The following is a 22,629-nucleotide window of genomic DNA, read 5'->3' on the forward strand; positions in this document are numbered from 1 at the left end:
ATAAATTTGAATAACATATGTCAGAATACCTAAGCTTAACATATCAATTGGCTTGATTTAAAATTTTGGATACGAAATCAATAATTATTTTAAGTATTTTTGGTGATTTGAGTATACTTTAACTATTGCAGATATTTACTTTTGACTATATATATATATATTCAAGTATTTAAACCAATTTAAAAGTATCATTCTTAATGTTTTATATACGTTAAATCTAAAAATAATTAATATATATATAAGTATATAAATCTATTTTTAGATAAATTCGGGTACCCGAATACTTCGGTTCGGATCAGATTTGGTTTTCTAAATAACAAAATTTCGATTAATTTGAATATTTAATCAATATATGTTCGGGTTTGGTACTATATTTTCAGATCGGTATCAATTCTGTTCTTTGGATTCATTTTGTAAAACCCTAATAATTACATGAAAAACAAATATCAACATATTTTTCAAAATATACATCCGCGCGCCTGCTAACATTAAAGTTGAAGTTGAAGTACACATTGGGATTGTTTGGCAATATGAATAGTAGCTAAAAAAAATAGTACTATTTAGAAACATGGATAGCACTAAGTTACAAAAAAAAATGGGATTATGCTACTAAAAAAATTGGAAGTCCATTATATTAAAAAGTAATGGGTCTATGTTACTTGATATATATATTCAAATCAAAATAATAATTTAAAATTAATTTATATAAAAAATTCATTCAAATAATATATATATATATATATATATATTCAAAATTTGATTTTTACTAACACATTTTCCAATAACTATTATAAAAATGTTTTCAATATATATAATAAAAATACAATACAAAGTTCAACTTCAAACACCAACTTAAATTATGGTTTTTATATTTCACATTAAATTTTAAAATATAATATATGTGATTATTTATATGATTGTACGTATAAAATATTATTAATTATAAGAAAACTTATTTGATGGTACGTATAAAATACAATTAATTATATGATAACACATATTTTGTAACCTATGATGACACATATAGGATATATAATAGTGATTAGGGGTGGGCGTTCGGGTTCGTTCTCGGGTCTTTTTGAGATTTCGTATTCAGTTCAGATCTTTGAGGATTTGGTTCGGATTTGGATAACCAATTTAAATAAGTTTGTTTTAAATATTTGGATAGATAATTAATAATTATTTAAGTATTTTTTGAGTTTTTAGTATTTTTTAACTATTTAAGATATTTACATTTAACTATTTGTAAATATTTTCAAGCATTTATGTGAACTTAAGAGTATCATATATATTCTGGATGTTTTTATATATATTAAATCTAAAAATAATTAATATATATAAGTATATAAATCTATTTTGGATACCCAAAATATTTCGGTTCGGATCGGATTAGGTTCCAGTTCTTCAAATACCAAAATTTTGAATAATTCGGATATTTAATCAATTCCGGTTCAGATTTAGTACTACTTATTCGGATTGTGATCGGTTTGATTCTTCGAATTCGAGTTTTTTGCTCAACTCTAAATAGTGACATAAAAAAAAAATAGCATTATATTTTTTAAAAAAATACACCCGCACGAGCGTGCGGGTCAAAATCTAGTGTTTATTATTAGAGCATATGAGGAGTATATATACTTGTACAATAGAGAATTCTAAGTTAACGTATTTACAAAGTAGTCCATAACTTTATACTATCTATATATTCTATATTATGGTTGTATCGCTAGTAACGCAAATGACCCACTAAAGCCGTTAGTCTCATTCTCATTCAGACTTCTTTTTTTTTGCTTAATGGCCATCTTTATTTTGTTTTATCTTTACAATTTCACTTAGTTTTCTTAGTTCTATTTCATGGTTTTTCCTTAGATTTAGTTTGATTTTAATATAAACATATAGAATTAGAAAATATTGTTTAATTATTAGATTGTTAAATATCTATTATTTAGTCATTTTTTATCTGTTTCTTTAGTTTATTGGTTTCTCTTATGTTGCTGATAAGTTTTTAAATTGAAAGGGCTATGATTAAATAACACAAGCGTCCCGTTTGAGACTTTGAGTTACACGAAAGAAGTATATATTAAACATGATTTTAGTTTCTCCCGTTAGAAATCACATGCACATATGGCATTACTTGTGACCAATATTAACTAATTACTAGATCTCGATTGCGCGGATTTTTGTTTTCATTTATTTTTATATAAACATTTTGTTTTCAATTCTAAATTGGTATATATTATAATATATGTGTCTATCAATTTTTAAAACATAATAAGTTTACGGTATATTTTTTCATTGAATAGATTGTTTCAAACTTTCACATGTATTTGTATCTTCTTCTATATATATATATATATATTTTTTCGGATTATTATTCATTATTAAAATCGTAACTATATCTATAAAGATTAGTAAAATATTGTTTTATTGTCATATTCCAAGATATTGTAACATTTCACAAATTTAGAAAGTTTTTAAAAAATTAAAATTTTTGCTTCATAGATTTATAGCTTAAAATTTGTTTAACTTTTAAAATAAACTATATAGCTTAAAATTTGTTTTCATTGGTTTAAAGTAGTAAAGATTAATCACTGTTAGATAATCTGATTTTTGTTATTTAAAAAAAAATCTTTATAAATTTAAAAGTTAACATCGACAAATATTTAACATATGGATGTATAGTATTATAACATTAAATTATATCTGTTTAATTTATACTATCTATAAATCCAATGGATCATCTATTGTTTAAATCTAATTATTGATAGTCCAATAAAAATTTCTAATAGGCCCAAAATTTAAATAATAAGATTAGAGATTAAATGTAACATGAATTTCTAGGAATAGGTCCATTAGGTTAATTTAAAAAAAAAAATCACACATGAATCAGGGTTGTGACTTTTGTTTTAATATATAAGATATATAAACGATGATTGATTTCAAATTCGCAGTTATTACTTTCTGCAATATAAACAATCATTCTCTTAAATTAATTAAGAAAAGAATTAAACAAGGATTATTACCATTTATAGGTTTTTTTATAAGCCCTGCCGGTTGATCCGTTCGGACCAGACATGAACGCACTTAGTGATTCAGAGTGGACTAACCCAAAAGCGTACTACATTGTCTGAATCGAGTTTGGTATACTTTTCAACTAATGTTAAAAGATTTACCGATCGTCTGTTACGGTCTACCGTGTTAACTACTTGTACCGAAACTCAAGCCCATACGGAACAATTTACTAACATTTATGGTTTTATGCGGAGTTTTGATTATAAGGTATTTTAGTGCCGACATAAGTCAAGAGGTTACATATTTCTCCATTTTCATTGTAGTCGAATCATTTAATTCTTCTAACATAGTTTGCAGCTCAAGCTAATCTAAGTTCAGATCCTTCAAGTTTCAGTTTCTTTACATTAAAGCTTTGTGTCTATTTAAGTCTAAAGAAGGACCACGCTTGATGTGACAAAACGTTTTTTAATTTGAGTAAATTTTATATTCAATTCGAAAAAGAATCGGTTAACTCTAATAGGTTGATAAACGTTTTTTAATTGGAATAAATTTTATATTCAATTCGAAAAATAGTTGTTCAACTCTAATAGTTGATGTTTGAGGATTGACAATCTGGATACATATAGCAATGAAGATTAGCTATCATTTGGCAAAAGTCAAAATCATTGTTAAAGCAAAGCATATTCGATATACGTAAAGATATCCGAAAGAACACTGGCAGATGTATTTCCATTTAATATGTAAGTTGATGTCTTAGGGGACTTAGTTTCTATCATATATCATAGAAAATATTTTTCAATCCATTAATCCAACTCAGACCAAATCATATCTATTAGTTTCAGGTAAATCATTTAATTTAAACTAATTTCTCTTGTAAACTAATTTTGATATTAAAAAATGATCTTTGCGGATACCTGCATAAGCTATATGGATAAATTCATGTTTTCAAAGATGTAGACACGTATAAACGAAATATAAACATCATAACAATAATAAAAACTTAAAAATAAATTAATAGCGTGTTATGGACATAAGCAATCAACATAGCAATATGACCAAGTGATTGATCAAACTTTTGTCACACAATAAAAATGCAGAGGTGCACCAATACAAACAACAGATCAAGCATCCCAAAACACAGTAAATTGTTAAACAAGAGTTAGTTAACCGGAAGCAATAAAAATAACTGTAAATATGACGCCTTAATCATTTTTCAACTTCAGTCTCTCCGGAGAGCTCTTCAAGGGACTTGCCCTTGGGCTCAGGGACGAGGAAGGTGAAGAGCATACCAACAAAGTTAATGACACCAAGCATGATCAACGAATTCTTGACTCCAATACCCGGTGGGTATCCTGCGTCCGTCTTGGTCTTGTCTTGTGGCTGAGCTGCGTATAAGAATCCGAAAGCTCCCACAATGGCTCCAGCCTTACCTGTTGCGGCTGATATACCATGGCATGTGGACCTTAGCCTGGCAGGGAAGATCTCGGCTGGGACAATGAAAGTGGTTGCATTTGGTCCAAAGTTAGCAAAGAAGAAAGTGAGGGAGTACATGACCACGAAACCGATACGGTTGTCCGGTTTAATCCAGTGGTCGTAGGGAAAGGCAATGGCAAACATAAAAACGGTCATCATGAAGAATCCCATTAATTGGATTGCAAACCTTCCCATAATATCAATAAACGCGACCGTGAACCAGTAACCAGGGACGGTACTGCAAAGTGCAATGAGGGTTTGTGCCCTGGCGATCATGAAAACCTCGTGGATTCCGTTCATGGTTGCTGCCTTTGGAATCCATCCGATAGCGGAGAAAATATCCTTTTGGAACAAGTTTTGGCTATAGAAGGCAATGTCAAGCAAAAACCAAGTCGAGGTACATCCGAGGAGGGGAAGGCCATGTCGTTTGGCGAACTCCTTGGAGAACAAGCCATAGTTAAGTCTAGGGTCTTGAACGATATCTTCAGCTCTTTCCTCCATCTCAAGTTCCACTTGTAAAACCTTGGACATATCTTGTGTCGCCTGTTTGATGTTCTTGGCAACCAAAGCAGTGTAACGAGCAGTTTCTGGCATTTTCATACGCCAGTAATAAGTCAAGGCTGCGGGTAGAGCACCAAACATGACGATGATTCTCCAAATATAATCAGCTTGAGGAGGCGTTGAGAGAGCCCTGTTGACTGCATATGTTGGAGCTGGGAATTTCTTGTCAAATATGGAAGATACTGCAAGCGCCACGAAACCTCCAGCCAAGATCCCGACACCTTGCATGGCGAACACGGCAGCGATGAAAGCACCACGGGTCTTCTTGTTAGCGTATTCAGACATAATGGTGGCAGAAAGAGGGTAGTCACCTCCAATACCAAATCCCAGCCAAAACCTACACAAAATTGTTTATTATGTTAATATATATATTTTGAAAAATATAGAAAAATGAGATCAAACTATAAACCATGCATGAGTAATGATGATAATTATACCTGAAGAAGCAAAGAGTGGTCATGACACCCTTGGCTTTGTTACCGAAAGAGAGACCAGAAGCAACGGAGCACACGATCATCATGATCAATGTGATACCATACACTTTTTTCCTACCAAGTTTGTCACCTAGCCATCCAAAGAATAGCTGACCAGCAAGGGTCCCACAGAGAGCCACACCGTTGACCGCAGCCGCAACATGAGGGGGAAGTGAGCCAGGCTTCTCTGACAGTGGATTGAAGTAATAGAGGCGGCCAAGAAGCTTGGTCACCAATGACACGCAAAACAGATCATAAGCATCTGTGAAGAAACCCATTCCGGCTATTACAATCGCCGTGAAATGGTAAAGTTGCGTTTTCGCAACATCAAGTGCCTTCAGCACTCCTAGTTGTTGTTCAGCCATCTCAGTTTTTATTGTCTCTCCTGCTTTCAGGAGTTAAAAGTTAGTATTATATATTGAAATTTTGCCTTCTAGATACAAGTGACCTATATGGGGTTTTCAACGTATCATTATCCAGCAGAAGTGATATTTCAACTGTATTGTTTCTATTTATACTAATCTACATTTATACTTATTCTAATACTAATCTACATTTTCGGTCTATTAACTGATTAAGTATCGCCTTTGCACGTGTTAACACATTATGACAACTTTAATTTATGAATACCATCTTACAAAAAGTCTTGTTAACCGAGTTTAATCTTCAGTGATCAAATAATTTAACAATTTACAAACTATATCTTAGGTTATACATATATGTTTGTGAATTTGAATGACGAAATATTATAAACTTGTGGTTAAAATCTCACCGTTACGGTACGTTACGTGAACAGGAGCGGAGGAGCAGGAAGTAGAGAGAACTATTGATATCGAGATTCGAGAGGGACAGAGAGAGAGGGGTCGTGGTGATTGTGGTGGCTTAGACGGCGCCAGTTTATACAGGATGTCTAAGAAGCAAAGTCTCCGGAATCTTAAGGGTATATCCACATCTTAAAATTTTCACTCTCTTGCTTCTCTGGATATGATTTGGTCCATTTCATTTTTATTCACTATAATTAGCTAGTATCCATGATATCTATCAAATTGCTATCCATGTACTCATTCCATCTTTTTGGGTCCAACTAGTTAAATAAACTATCGCACTTTTAAGGGGATAAGTACCTGTAAATATATTCTATTATATAAAAGCGTAGCTCTCCACATAGGAGTCTCTAGGTCTTTCATATAAGTCGATCCAATTTTAACTTGGAATTCTGCAGACATAGATATTCTTGTTGAAGAATGCCCGGTTCCCACCGACTTTGTTATGAACTTTGACTAGGAGCGTAGCTTCATACACTTTTGTTTTGTTTTTTACTTTCTTTTTTTTTTGTTATTTTCTACAATTGATAAATATTCAGATATAAATGTATTTTAGGACATCATCATCTTACCCAGTTTCTGTCCAAATAAGTAATTAAAAAATTAAAAGGTATGAAAGAGACACAAAATGAGAAACGTTTCTGTAAGAAATTTTAAAGAATATAAGAGATTATATATGTATAATCTCAAAATGTCCATATCTCACTAGTTTATATTCTTACAGTTTAAAATTTAATTTTTTTTAGTAAACACCTTTTACTTCATAATATAAGTTGTGTTAGAATTATTATTTTTGTTTCAAAGTATAAGTTGTTTTGACATTTTGTATTTCATATATATATATATATATTATGTAACCAATTGGACTATCTCCAATGTATTATCCTATTTTCTACTATAGACGAATTTAAGAAAAGTGATGTGTTTATTTACAATATATTTTTCTTCTATAAGAAATATTTTTGATATATTATATTTTGATTTTACAACTAATACCTTATAGTTATGAAATTTAAAAATTAACCTTAATATTTTCAAAAAACTAAAATACTATTTAAACTAAACATTTATTACACAAAGGTACATTATACAAAATAATAATACAAACTAGACATTATTATGCAAACAAAATTGTATTTTAAATCTGTATAGAATATTTGTATTTCTCTATAACTATTTGTTTTACTTATAATTATAAAAGGTTAAAAGGGAAAGAAAATTTATGAAAATAAAAATATGACTCTATAATAAAAGAATACTATTTTTTTTTAAATATAGAAGAAAATAGCAATCTCTATGTAGGAAATAAACATATGTGGGTTAGAGTAAATTTTCTCTATTATAGTATTTAGGTCATGTTCGTTTTTGTATCTAGACACTGCATATCAATGCAAATTAATATTCAGATGTTGTGTATTTGGACATAATTGCATCAGCATCTAGATGCAAAATCTATAATAGCTAGATATTTAAAATTTAACAAAATGTAGAGCTTGAAATCTACATTTGCATCTCAAAATCCAAAAGACTTAATACCTTTTAATACAAATATTAAATTTTGTTATATTGCTTATGATATTAGTATATAATATTTTTAATCAGAAATCAAAATTTTCCATAAAAACCGGAAAGTCAGGTTTTTCGACAAAATCAGAAATCAAGTTTTCCCGCCAAAACCAAAAATCAAGTCTTTTCATAAAAATTTCTTAATTATATTTCTCCATCAAAACGAAAAAATGCATTTCCCACAAAAACTACAAAATTGCGTGTTCTCGCGAAACTGAAAATTGAGTTTCTCGCTGAAACAAAAAATTAAGTTTATCTGCTGAAACCGTTCAAGTTTTCTAGCCAAAAATCAAAAAAAAAATTGAATTTTTTTAACTAAAACCGCAAAATCAAGTTTCACTCCGAAACCAAAAATTTGTGTGTTTCCCGCTGATGCCAAAAAATTATGTTTTTCTGCCAAACTCGAAGAATTTGAGTTTTCCTGCCATAATTGAAAATGTGTTTTCCCATCAAAACCGCAAAATAATGTTTTTCCGTCGAAACTAAAATATCAAATTCTTTCGCCGAAACCACAAAATCGATTTTTCCTGCCAATATCGCTAAATTAAGTTTTCCTGCCAATACCGCAAAATCGTGTTTTATCAAAAAAAAATGCAAAATTAATTTTATAAATATTCTACATATTATAATTAATTCATTATTAGTAATTTAAATTATGTTATTTAACTACTAATATTTAAATGCTATTTTAAAATCCAAAGTGAACAATATAGCATTTAGATGTTTCATCTGGATGCAACATACATATGTTGTATTCAAATGTCGCATTTAGATGTTGCATCAAATATAAAACGAACAAGGCCATAGAGATAAAAAAAATAACAATTGATTGGAAGTACTCTAAAGTTATGCATATTTTTATCATTGATTTAATTAATTCTATTTTATATATTAAATGCTACTTTTAAATATTTGTATTTCCAGCTAAAACAACTTAAACTATGAAATAGAAGGATAATAGCAAAATATAGCTGAAATATTTTAGAAAGAATATTTCCCACTAATAACACTCTTAGAGCATTCTCATTAAGGAGTTTTGAAAAAAAATTCTCAATATTATAAAACATAAATATTACAAACCATTGTGTTTGGGTATCTCAAAATATGAAATATTTTATGCTGAATTTCCCAACATTGTATAATACCAACAAATAAATAATATATATGGAACTCAAAGTTAGAAACTCTTATTGGAAGTGTTCGTAGGTCCTTATGTAATTTTTACCAAAGCTCGAGTTGGATATCACTAAAGCATAAGACAAGTTATCATGTCTTTCCGTACTAAAGTCAACTTTGTTTTTTCTTCTATTTTGAAAAAAATTGAAAGATTTTTACTATTTTATTCTGAAATTTTCTTGTTAATTTTTTCAAGTATAAATCACTTTTAATATAATCCTAAACTTTATCAACAGAAAAAATGGGGAGAAGTAAAAAAAAAATTAAAAATAAAATAAAAGGGTAGAAGACAAAGTAAAACAAAAAGTCTACAATCTGTAGATATAAATATGGTTAGGCATTTTATCCGTTACATTTGATTTGATTCGATTCGTTATTCGTTTCGAATTGATCCGAAAATTCCGGATATCCGTAGACTTTCGAAGCAAAGCAAATACTAAAAATCAATATCCGTTAATATCGAAGCAAATCACAAATATTAAAATTTTGGGAAGCGGATATCCGATCCGATCCGGCAATATATAAATACATGTATATCTTGATTATATTTAAAGTTTTTAATGTATAAAATTATATAATTATTATTCTAACATATCATTTGATAAATTATATTCACATTATTACTTATATGAAAGTATTACATAAAAGGAAGATAACACATTTATGACAATTATAATTTTTTTGTTAACTTTTGTGTTATTATAATTGTTAACTAAGTTCAAACAATTTACAAAATATGTAGATTCAATACTTCTTTTAATTTTTATCATATATATCATGCAAAAAAATATTTTACAAAACAAATTTGTATCAAAATTTTAAGATTATTTGTATTAATCAAAACATATGATATATCCGTAAGTATTCGTAAATATCCGCAAATATCTATTTATTTTTCGGATATCTGTTTTTCCGAATATCCGTATTTTTTTGAAACAAAACAAATCAAAAAATTAGATATCAATGACATACGAAGCAAATCATAAATACCTTCAAAAATCCAGATATCCGATCCGTGCCAAGGCCTAGATATAAATAATTTTTATATTCTGAATTAAATCTACATTATGCGGATATCATTGAATGATTTTTAAATTGTTTACTAAAAACCATCAAACAAGCTATCATGTCTTTCCTTACTAAAGTCAACTTTGTTTTTTCTTCTATTTTGAAAAGAACAATTGAAAGATTTTACTATTTTATTCTGAAATTTTCTTGTTAATTTTTTTCTAGTATTAAACACTTTAAATATAATCTTAAACTTTATCAACAAAAAAAAATGGGGCTAAGAAAAAGTAAAATTAAAATTCTATAATATGTAGATATAAATAACTTTCATATTTTAATAATATTTTAAATGATATTTGCTTAAGCTTATGAATCCGAATTATTATTTTTTTAAGGGAGAGCGTGAACAGCAAAAACAATTGAACAGAAATTTTGTAGGTCAAACTATTTCAAGTGGTGGAAGCTCCCTTTGTCCAGTGGTTTGAGTAATGGTTCATTAATGCTTCTACACCAAGAGGTCTGAGTTTCGAATCCCAGCAAAGGCGAATTATGCAGATTTATGGAGAAAAGCATACAGGAGATCTTCGGCATGATACAAGGAGTACCGTCATGCATGGATCTCATAAGACGGCTCAGGATGATGCAGTCAGACGTGAATCTTCATAAGGCAGGTAGAATTGTCGGCTGTAAAATCGTCTTGTAATATTTCTCATAGTTTGTAATAGCGTTATTAACCATCGACCCAAAAAAAACTATTTCAAGTGACAAAGCTCCCACTAAAATGACTTATAACTTATAAAGTATATGTTGTTTACATTTGTGTTGGAAAAAGAAAGTGTTCGATAAAAAAATGTTGTTTACATTTTATCCCGATGATCAAAGAAGAACAATACTTACGTTGGTTAAATTCATCCCACTCTTTCTAACCAATCAAAGTGACTTGTAGGAGTAGTTTTAAAAGGTAATAAAAATAAAAAAAATTAAATAGCTGAAAAAAAAAAAACAATTCCGACATTAATTAGCGCCATCTGTAAAATTCTAAATTCTAAAAACTTAAACTCTAAAACCATAAACCCTAAACTCAAACTCTACACAATAAACCCTAAATCCTAAAATCTAAACCCTAAAACCTAAATCCAAAACTCTAAACCATAAACCCTAAATCCCAAAATCTAAACCCTAAACCAAAAACTTTAAATCTTAAACTCAAACCCTAAACCCCAAACTTTAAATCTTAAACCCAAACCCTAAACCCAAACCTCTAACCCGTAAACCTTAATCTTATTAACTAGCAGATAGGTTTACGGTTTAGAGGTTTGGGTTCAGGGTTTAGGATTTAGGGTTTAGGATTTAGGATTTGAAGTTTTAGGTTTAGAGTTTAGTATTTGAGTTTAGGGTTTAGGATTTAGGATTTATGATTTAGGGTTTAGATTTTAGGGTTTAGAGTTTTGGGTTTAGGGTTTAGATTTTAGGATTTAAGGTTTATTGTTTAGAGTTTGGGTTTAAGGTTTAAGATTTAGGGTTTAGATTTTATGATTGAGATTTATGGTTTAGTGTTTCGAATTTATGACTTATGGTTTTAGAGTTTAGGTTTTTAGACAGCGTTAATTAATGTTGGTGTTGTTGTTTTTTTTCAGATATTTTTTTTTATTGACTTTTTTAACTACTCATACATGTCACTTTAATTGGTTATGAAGAGTGTGGTGAATTTAACCATTCACCATAGGGGTGAACCTAAGTATTCACTAGACTATATTTGCGAACTAATTTTACCAGATGTCTTTTCTACAATCAATTTCACTAAACAAATATGACATGCCTACAGAAATTGATGATATGTCTTATAGCTTAATATGACATGTACAATTGCATTTAATTTTAATATTTTTGTTAAATTTTTTAAAATATGGTAATAACTCATATATTACATTTAATGTCAATTTATATTTTTGATTTTTTTTTTAGAATATGAGAATAACTCATAAATCATCATTAAAATAAATATATTCAAATATGGTATTATAAATTTCGAAATATAATTTAATTATATATTTTTAAATTATACAATTTTATTACTAAAATTTTTAAAAATGTATACAATTTTTTTGGAAAATTATAAAAATTTAATCGTAAAATCCTTATTTTCTTATATATCTACAAATTTTATAAATATTGTTTAATTTTAATTTCTGGTAATTATGCAACTTTTACAAATTTATATAATATATTTAATTAAAATAAATAGATAGAAAAATCTATCTAAGATTATAATTTTAAATATATATATATATATATATATATGCATATTCTTAAATATAATTTTTATGTTTAATTAAATCAAATTTATATTAAAATACTGATACGAAAAAGAAAATTTACAATATTATTAAAAGATTTATTTTAAAATATAATTAATATTTATCTGTTAAAAAATATTTTAAATTTTTTTACTGTACATGGTGCAGGAAGACACCTAATTGTTCATTAAAGAATATCTTCAACATAAATATAAATGAAATAACGTAATAGCATGATAAGTAATGCCCACCGGCCACCGCGTATGATTTATTTAAGGAGCTACAAGCCTACAACGATCACACGCATCATTATTCTTTAATGTAATTTACACTTTTACAGGTTCTGAAGTGACAATATTTATTAATAACCAAAAACATGTTTAGCTTATCGAAAGAGAGTGGAGAAAGTAGAGGGAGAAAATCCTCTCAAGCCCTTGTGGGCTCTAGTTATTATCCAGTGGGTTTTAAGGTGTGTAACATCGAGCAGTGCACTTTGCTAGTTACAACACGTTTCTGAAGCAAAATTGTCAACCTTTTCTTGGGTTCCGAGTGTACTTTGCCTTCATTTTCGAAAATCTTACCTGTTTCTCTCTACTGTTCTTCATTTATTAAGAACAAGCAGGTAAAAGTGGGTGAGGAGTTATTGAGAAAAGGAGAGTTCTTAAGAAATAAATCATGTCGTTAGCTATGGATAAAACACTGATGGCTTTGTCTTTGGATGAAGAAGATACACCATTTTTCATGTCGGAGCTTCTAGGGTTCAGATGGCGGAGGAGAACAAACTAAATTTGATTGGAAGGATCCTTAACCCTCAATGTCAAAAGATGTCAATTTTGATAATGAGGATGCCTAGGAAATGGGAGAAGGAAGGAAGAGTGCGGGGGTATAGCCCTATCTCAAAAAATATTTCAGTTCATCTTTGAACGAGCACGATATACTAGATGTTCTGGAGAAAGGTGTTCACACATTCAATGAATGGGTAATAGTGGTGAAAAGATGGGCCAAAAATCCACCGGATGATTATTTGCAGTATGTTCCAATTTGGGTTCAGATTAGTAACATTCCGGTTAACTGCTACACCTCCGAAGCGCTTACGGCCCTCAGAGATCTGGTTGAGAAAACAGTAGTTGTGGCGTTCGATCCGACAAAGCCAATAACCCAAGACTTCATTAGGGTTCAAGTGAAGTTTAATGTGGCTAATCCGCTCAGAAGATCAAAGGTTATTACTCTAAAAGGGGGAAAGTCGGCGGTGATTCTCTTCCATTATGAGAGAGTACAAAAAAGATGCTTCCATTGTCAAAGGCTGAACCACGAGAAGGACTTCTACCCGCTTGTGGTGAGACAGAGACAAGAGGAATCTAGGTTGAGAAAGGAAAAGATTACAGAAAGCTTGAAGAAGAAGCAGAGTGTTATACCAGAAGATGACATTCTATTTGGTATCGTTGATGAATCCTTGGTTGGTACCGATCCAGCTACTGGAAGATGTAAGATAGCGAAGGATGTCCTTGAAGAAATGAGGAGATACATGAGGGATGATACTGGAGATAGTCGGCCGATCAAGATAGACAGAATTCAACAATCTCTAAGGGAGGCGTCCAAGGACATTATGACTCAAAGATCAGCTCTAAGGTTGGAAGCGCCCCCGATGATTACATCAGATCTTAACAAAGGCAAAGGTCTGGTGTTCGACTACTGTGAAAAATCAGGAGACTCCAGAGCCTTAAGCTCAAACAGCAACCCTGAAAAACTGTTAGCTGCTTTTTTTAAGGCCCATGCTGCGGCTTTGTATCAATCAGCTCCTGCTCAAAGGTTGTTGTTTGAAGAGGAAGATTCTGCGGAGAGTTTAAGCTCTCATTTTTTGATTACTCTATGGTGTTCAGGGATGGCAATTATGCACCATGTTCTTCCGGGGTAGTGAAGAAACGACCAGTGGTGAGAAGAAGACCTCCGAAATCAACCAGAGATCAGCAGAAGCGAGGATTCGAACATAGAGGGACACAAAAGAGAAGGGAAGGAGGCTATGGGAAGTAAGAAAAGGAAGTGTCATGGGAACGATGAAGAGGTGAGTACAACAAGCAAGGCTGTGTGCCTAAAGGTAGTCCCAAAGGATGGACTGCCCAATGCCCAATGAGCTTTATGAGCTGGAATTTCCAAGGATTGGGGCGGCCTCAAGGCTTGACAATTCAAAGACTGTGGGAGATGCGTCAACACCACTTCCCGGAGATTTTATTTTTAATGGAAAAAAAAATGTCGGAATGTAGTAGTAGATCTTCAAGTTTGGTTGGGTTATGAGAAAGTACACACTATCAATCCTATTGGCTACAGTGGTGGGCTTGCTGTTTTCTGGAAAAAGAATGTAAAAGTTTGTGTTAAGAGTTCAGGCAAGAATATTGTGGATCTTTTTGTTCAAATTGGAGATTTAGCCTTTTATTTGACCTGCGTGTTTGGTGAACCGGCCACTGACGGGATAAGTGTTGTCTGGAGAGATTGAGCACGTTAGGCATTGGGAGAACATAACCATGGTGCATTTTTGGAGATTTCAACAAAATATTAAGCAGTGACGAGAAGACAGGGGGTCCGATGAGACCTGAAGGGTCTTTCAAATTCTTTGCGGATATGTTAACTGTTTGTAACATGAAAGAACTCACCAGCAAAGGAGATGGGTTCACATGGGGAGGTATGCGATGGAAGAAATTGATTCAATGTTGCCTGGATAGATGTTTTGGAAACAAAGCTTGGCGTGAGATCTTCCCGGGATCAAACCAAACTTTCTTAGAAAAAAGAGGCTCCGATCACAGACCTGTTTGGGTGAATCTTCACGCAAGTCCAGAGCTTCAGAGGGGTCAATTTAGATTCGATAAACGGTTGTTGCACCACCCAGATGCAAAAAGAGAAGTAGAAGGAGCGTGGAGGAGCCTAATGACGAATGCATCTGTGGCGGTCATAATAAGGAACTGTAGAAGCATTATGAGCGCTTGGAAGCGGAAGAGAAGGTTTAATGCCAAGAACAAGATTGTCAAACTGCAGGAAAGACTCGAATGGTTTCAATCCAAATCTTATCCTTGTTAGTTCATCATTAACGCGATAAAAAAAGAGCTAATGCAAGCTTACAAAGAGGAAGAGATGTATTGGAGGCAAAAAAGCAGAGAAAAATGGCTAAGGTTAGGGGATCGTAATTCTAAGTTCTTTCACCTGTCAGTTAAAGCAAACAGAGCGCGGATGTATCTTCTTAAACTCAAAGACAAGATGGGTCAAGATCAGTGCTCTGATGCAGCAAAAGCTGAGGTGGCGGTAGACTACTTTACTGAGCTTTTCACAACATCCAACCCCCCTCGTATGAAGCAGTCTTTCTGAGCATGACACCAAAAGTGACCCCAAACATGAACAGATGCCTAACGGCGAAGGTGACTAAAGAAGAAGTACGTGAGGCTATCTTCTCCATTAAGGCATAAAGTGCACCGGGGCCCAATGGTATGACTGGTGAATTCTTTCAGAAGTTTTGGTCTACCATTGGAGAGGAGGTTACAAAAGAGATCCAGGAGGTGTTTGTGAAAGGAGGAATACCGGATGATTGGAACTTTACGTACTTATGTCTGCTCCCCAAGATCCCGAATCCTGATAACATGTCAGACTTAAGACCCATAAGTCTCTGTTCCGTGCTCTACAAAACAGTCTCAAACATCTTGGTGAAACGAGTGCAACCCTTTCTCAGTCAGATTGTGTCGGTTAATCAATCAGATTTCATCTCCGAGAGGTTGATTCAAGACAACGTTCTCATCACTCATGAAGCAGTGCATGCTCTCAAAACGCACAATGTGTTAGCGGCTGAAAGTATGGCGATCAAGACTGACATGTCAAAGGCCTATGATAGAGTGGAGTGGAGATATCTAAAGGACATGCTCAACGCGTTAGGCTTTGAGGATCTGTGGGTGTCTTGGATTATGATGTGTGTCGCATATGTCTCCTTTGCAGTACTAGTTAATGATCAGCCTCATGGTCTCATTACACCGACTAGGGGGATCATATAGTTAATGATCAGCCTCATGGTCCACTGTCGCCTTTTCTCTTTTTGCTTTATACGGAGGGACTATCTCACTTGTTGAACGCGGCTGAAAGAAACAACCACTTGAAAGGAATGAGTTTTGATGCGTCGGGGCCATCCATACATCACTTGTTTTTCGCGGACGACAGCTTATTTCTATGCCAAGCTACGGTGGTTCAATGTCAGAATCTAAAAAGGATTATGAACTTCTACGGCGAAGCGACATGACAGTCCATCAATTATCAAAAATCCGCAATTATTTTTGGGAACCTGATCCCTGACGAGGTGAAAAGGGAAGTGCAGAACATTATCGGGATTTATAATGAGGGAGGAACAAGTAAGTACCTCGGTCTACCGGAATGCTTCTCTGGATCCAAAATCAATAAGCTGTCGTATTTCAAAGACAAGACGCAAGGTAGATTGGAGAGTTGGTACCTAAGAAAGCTATCTCAAGGCAGTAAAGATATCTTATTAAAAACCACGGCCTCGGCTCTCCCGGTCTTCCCCATGTCGTGTTTCAAAATGCCAAAAGCTCTCCTCAAGAATCTCTCAAGCCAGATGGCCAATTACTGGTGGAGTTCTCAGACACATCTGAAAAAGATTCATTGGGTGGCCTGGGACAAAATGTGCCTTCCAAAAGCACTTGGTGGAATGGGCTTCAAAGACATGGAGAGCTTTAATCATGCATTGTTGGCTAAACAAGGGTGGGAGCTTATCAATCAACCGGAGAGCCTCTTCGCAAGATTCATCAAAAGCAGATATTATCCTCATTCCGAATTCCTTCAGGCTACGTTGGGGTCATGCCCTTCGTTTGGATGGAGAAGTATTGTGTTTGGCAGGGACCTACTTCAGAAAGGACTGAAATGGCAGGTCGGTAATGGTCTCAACACAAGAGTGTGGTTAGATAAATGGGTTCAAGATCCAGAGATTGGTATGAGGGCACCATGGATCAAAAATATCACTTTTGATGTGAACCTAAAGGCGAGTGAGCTCATTGATAACACCACCCGTAGATGGAACATTCAAGCACTGCAAGAGATATTTGTGCCTAGTGATGTTGTGCTGATCAAGGAAACGCAGCCGGTGGTATCTAGGAAAGATTCCTATACTTGGAAGCTAAACAGAATTGGGAACATGTCGGTTCAGTCTGCATACTGTCTAGCCAGAGAAAGGAAGATAGAGGAATGTCACAAGGAAGTCTTAGCTTTTCCTTCAGTGAACCCAATCAAAGAGAGAATATGGAAGATTTCGACGGTGCCAAAAATAAGGGTCTTCCTATGGAAAGTATTGAGTGAAGCTATCCCTGTTGCTGACCTGATTTTAAAAAGAGGTATGAAAGTGGATGAAAGATGCCAGTTGTGTGGTGTGGAGGGAGAGACTATTCAACACACCTTATTTCAATGCGCAGCTACAAGACATGTTTGGGCTATTTCTGGAATCCCACAACCAGAGTTTGATCTGCAGGAAGGTCACCTTTTCTCCAACTTAAACTACTTTTTGAATTTAAAGTCACACCCGCGTGGTGAAGTGGAAGACAAGAGAGTGTGGCATTGGATTGTGTGGTTTATATGGAAAAGTAGGAATGATTTCCTATTCAATGGAGTTAGGTGGACACCAAAGGAAATTGTGCTGAAGGAAAAAAGTGAAGCTGATGAGTGGTTCTTGGCCCATGAAGTTGATAGAGAAGTGAGTCTCGAGACAAAGAAGGAAGAAGTGGTAACAAAAAAACGTTGGGTACCGCGCCTGATGAAGGATGGTTGATGTGTAACATAGCCTTTGAATGGAACAAGGAGAGGAAGTTGCTTGGAGGAGCTTGGGTTGTTCGGAATCATAGAGGAGTAGTACTAACTCACAGTCGAAGAGCGTTCTCTGATATTAAATCCCTGGCTGAAGCGAGACTTAAGACGGTACTGTGGGGGATTGAGAGCATGACAAGTATGCACTACAACAGTGTGATTTTCACTGGAGACTTTAAAGAGTTGTTCCTCGCCTTTCAAAATCCCCATCAGTGGCCAGCTTTGAGATATCAGGGAGATGAGATGAGGAGAATGCTTGAAAAATGAATGAGTTTCAGCTCAAGCAAGTCTTGGTGGAGGAAAACAGAGGGAGCGGCATTCATTGTTCAAAGTGTACGAGATAGAACAGAAGACAATCATATGTGGCTGGGGGCCATCCGTCTTGGCTGTTTGAATTCTTTGTTAATGAAAGCCGATCCCTCTAAGCTCCCCCATATGTAGATGGGGCGTTTATGTATGCTGTCTTTTTGGAGAATTTTGATCATGGGAGGGATCAAGTTTGGGAGTATTGGTAGCTGAGAGTTTAGAGTTTGTAGCTTGTATTTTGAATGTTGTATTCTTGAGTTCCTTAACATGCTAATGAAATATGTTTGACGGAAAAAAAAAGTGACAATATTTTTTTTATTACAGGTGCTATTACAAACGAAGCTTTATATTTATAGGCTAGTTGCAAAAGTCAATGGGCGATCATATTGTATGGGTTGAATTAACCGTACAACACATTTCTAGATAAAAGGCAGAAACAGGGTTGGTTCTGAAAATTTGGGAGGCCCAATTTACAACAAAATATTTATTTTTATTTTAAAGTATTTTTTTTACAGTTTTCGTTGTTTTTAATTTAATGAATCAACTAAAACTCAAAACATTACATAAATATATAGATTTGACATTGTCAACCATTCTGTTTTCTTTTTTAATCACTTAGGACTACTTTTATATTTTATTATTTATTTGTTTTTATAAATGAAAATAAATGTTATTATTATTTATTAACTTATCATAAAATTTACTTTCTTGGAGCAAGCTATTTTTGATGGGGACTTAAAACCACTTCAATTGTTTATGCCCACAACTGCATCTTGTGAAAAGAAGAGATCGCTTTCGAATATAAAATATGAGTTTACAAAGTACTAACAACATTTACACCAAAAAAGATACTAACAACATATTATAGATAAATATCAGAGTTGACTTTTTGTTAAAGGTTTATTTTTGACAAAGTTGAGATTTTTTCAGATGAAAAACAATCTTTTGTTGTTGGAAGTATTCCGTATTTGTATTTTTTTTGTCAGCATTTGAATTAAATTTATAATGTAGTGATCAACCATTTTCCAGCAATATTACATAATTTATCGAAGGGGGTGCTATTCAGGATATGACTGGTTTCTCCGGTATGATCCGCAAACGCAGTTTTTGCGGTTGATTGCGGTTGTTGGCATTTAGCAACAATCACTCAAACCGCTCTAAACCACTCCAAACCGCTCTAAACCTCATAAATTCAAAAGATGGCTCTAGCTAGCGTTTGCGGTTGCAGGCGGCTGTGGGAGGACAAAATTTTTTTTTCTAAAAACAATATAAATACAAAAATAAAAATATTCAATAAAAATTTTAAATTGGGATTGCAAAAGCACTCAAATATATGTATTATATTTTAATTAATATAATAAAAGTTTAAAATAAAAATATTTTCTATAATTTTTTAAAAAATTTAAAACTATAACTTTCTAAATATATTTTTTATATTTATTATAATATTATGATTTTTGATATTTTTATAATTATATTAATATAAATATTGTTAATTTATTATTTAACCGATGTTGCGTTTGATAGTTAACCAGTCATAAATATCCCGCAAACGCACAAATTTCTAACCGTAGAACCAGTCATACAAATCTCTTATAACCGCTAGAAACCGCAACCACCCGCGTCCGCAAACTCCCGCAACCGCAACCGCTGCGTTTGAACCAGTCAGGCCCTCAATCAACGATTTAAAATCAATTGTCAATATTTTGTAATCAATTGAATTTAAAATTTTAAAGATAGTTTTAGTTGGTGAATTCTAAAATTTATGCAGTATACATTGGAATTTAATTTTAGTCATTTGTTCATGAGATTCCAGAGTAAATGATTTGAATATTATGATGTGTGAGATCATTCTATTGTGTTTTTTACGTGCTCCTTCGATAGATGAGTACACCCTACTTGTCATCATCAAAACTTTTAGCATTAAACCAACCTTTATAGAGTGAGTAACTTATTTAGATATTTTTGTCTTTATTTTTGCCCAAAAAGGATACTTATTGCCTAAGACACACAATTCCCAGAATCCATGGTGATTGTGAACAATTATACCCTTACCTTTGGCCTTTAAAAAGCTAGTTGGGCTTTTGTTGGGGAAATATAAACATAGTTTTTTAATTAGTTTTAGTTTAGTTTGCTTATTAATTATTGTTAGGTTTATAAATCAGTGGGATTAGATTATAGCTACACGATTTAGAAAGCATTTTTAGATCTAATGGTTGTTGTGGCTTATGTGTGCTTGAATAAAGCAGACAAGTGACGTGACTTATTGTTTGTGTTGGTGGTTGACGAAGAAGAAGGTATCTCTAGTCTATTTTTTTGGTGATTGAGTTATGTTTGATCGTGTCAACTTCTGTCAACTTCTGTCAACTTCTGTGTTTTTTGAGATAGTAGTGAACGTGTTCGTTTTTTGTTGCCTGATAACGCAACGGAAGAGAAATGTACAGTGATTTGTGGGGAGTGGCTGTGTGGAGGCGAAGGGAACTGGAATTTCGTCGTCGACAAGCATCATATGGCGGTGTTGGTGCTTGTTTATGAGGAAATCAGCTTGAAGGAGCTTCAGAGCAGTTTTTTACCTAAGTTCAATGTTGATGAAGCCCTTTGTCTAGTTTCGCTAAGCTACTGGCCCGCCTAGTTCTTTTGAGCTTGCCACTGGCATGAAGACATCACCGGTGTTGTTGAAAAGCGACGAGTCTATAATGCACTCGTACAAGTACTTGCAAGTGAAGAAGCCATGAACCTTTCTGCAAGTTTGATAATAGGGTAATCTTTAAAGAAAAGAATAATGTGGATGATTCCGGTTTAGTTTGTAACCCCATCTATAGTGAGAAGGAAGATGTCAACCGATGTTGACGGGAGCTCATCAAAAGGGGTTTATGTTTCATGGTTGGCTCTAAAACACATGTAATCAATTTGGATGATGTTGAGATTGTACGTGCGGTGGAGAAGGTGGAGGAAGAAATAAAAAGTAAGGAGTACCCACAGCTTTGAAGAAAAAAAAAGCAAGAGGTGGAAATAATGGTGAAGACGGTTTGGAGATCAAAGATGTTGATTTGGATGAAAGGGATATCAGACCTAGAAGCAATGATAAGGGGTTTTGGTGTCCATTGCTAGAAGGTGATTTTGGTGGTTCAAATGTTGTCAAAGTTGTTTTCAATGAGGATAAAATCGTGGATAGTCTAATCAAAAAGAGAGGGCCACGTAAGTACATGTGTACAACGAACAATGCTTTTGATAGTAGGTGAAAGTGTGTGGCTCAAGCAGTGGGCCGCAACAAGGGAAGTGGTCGAAACTTGAGGATGAGAACCCGTGGAAGAGTGTTGGAGTATATGCGGCTTGCATGGACCGGGCTTCCCGTGGATGTGAACATAAGCTAGATTGGAGGGATGACGAGGAGTTTGATATACCACTATTGTTTAATGATATTGCATATGATGCAGCCAAGATACCAGATATGGATGTGGATGAAGGGGATGGAGGATCTATGTTGGGAAGGTTTTTGGTAACAAAGTCGATTGCCAAATCTTGCTGGATATATGCAATTAAGAATCAGTTCTAGTTCAAGCAGTCAAGAACAAAACTCGATTCATTTGTGGCTGAGTGCCCCGATGAGGTGATGTGACTGGCGTGTGATAGTACATGATATAAGGGGTTCTGACTACTATGAGATTAGGAAGGCACATCCCGAGCATAGTTGTCTTATTAAGACTAGGATTGGGTACAATAATAGAACAACATCACGGGTTATAGATTCTGTGTAACAAGTCCAGGTTTGGGGATCCTAGGAAAGGTCTTGTACGTAGAGATCTACAACGGCTTGTTCTAAAATCTTACATGAAGTGCTATACGGCTAAAGAGCATGAAATATCTGGTATTTAAAGAACAAATGATAATTCTTGCATTAAAATGTCTGAATATCTAGCATATTACAACTTGCTAACCTAAGTACCATTGCTTATTTGGAGACTTAATTGGATGAGGAGGGTCAGGGCCGGTTTTTGTACCTATTCCTTGCTTTTGGTGCGTCCATAAGCGAGTTCAAGAATTTGAGACATGTGCAGCCAATAGTGCGTGTGGAATATATTTGTTGAAGATTGGTGT

At 33.5% G+C, this 22,629-nt stretch overlaps 2 protein-coding genes across 2 annotated transcripts; one reads left to right on the plus strand and one right to left on the minus strand.

The window, feature by feature from the left end:
* Positions 1-2,896: 2,896 nt before the first annotated feature.
* Positions 2,897-11,509, minus strand: LOC106379632 (probable inorganic phosphate transporter 1-3). Its single transcript, XM_013819541.3, has 2 exons — positions 5,481-11,509; positions 2,897-5,380 (listed from the first exon to the last, which is right to left on the minus strand). The coding sequence occupies exons 1-2, from the start codon at positions 5,879-5,881 to the stop codon at positions 4,216-4,218; spliced, it is 1,566 nt and encodes a 521-aa protein (XP_013674995.1). The 5' UTR covers positions 5,882-11,509; the 3' UTR covers positions 2,897-4,215.
* A 1,553-nt stretch (positions 11,510-13,062) lies between these two features.
* Positions 13,063-14,418, plus strand: LOC106378258. Its single transcript, XM_013818414.1, has 3 exons — positions 13,063-13,145; positions 13,300-14,196; positions 14,268-14,418. The coding sequence occupies exons 1-3, from the start codon at positions 13,063-13,065 to the stop codon at positions 14,416-14,418; spliced, it is 1,131 nt and encodes a 376-aa protein (XP_013673868.1).
* Positions 14,419-22,629: the final 8,211 nt, after the last annotated feature.

Source organism: Brassica napus, chromosome C2, assembly GCF_020379485.1.
Source record: "Brassica napus cultivar Da-Ae chromosome C2, Da-Ae, whole genome shotgun sequence".
Classification (NCBI taxonomy): domain Eukaryota; kingdom Viridiplantae; phylum Streptophyta; class Magnoliopsida; order Brassicales; family Brassicaceae; genus Brassica; species Brassica napus.

Coding starts and splice junctions, on each gene's coding strand:
- LOC106379632 (XM_013819541.3), bottom strand. CDS start 5,881: ATGGCTGAACAACAACTAGGAGTGCTGAAGGCACTTGATGTTGCGAAA. Junction 5,381..5,480: donor ACCACTCTTTGCTTCTTCAG/GTATAATTATCA, acceptor AATTTTGTGTAG/GTTTTGGCTGGGATTTGGTA.
- LOC106378258 (XM_013818414.1), top strand. CDS start 13,063: ATGTCGTTAGCTATGGATAAAACACTGATGGCTTTGTCTTTGGATGAA. Junction 13,146..13,299: donor TTCATGTCGGAGCTTCTAGG/GTTCAGATGGCG, acceptor AAAATATTTCAG/TTCATCTTTGAACGAGCACG. Junction 14,197..14,267: donor CAATCAGCTCCTGCTCAAAG/GTTGTTGTTTGA, acceptor TATGGTGTTCAG/GGATGGCAATTATGCACCAT.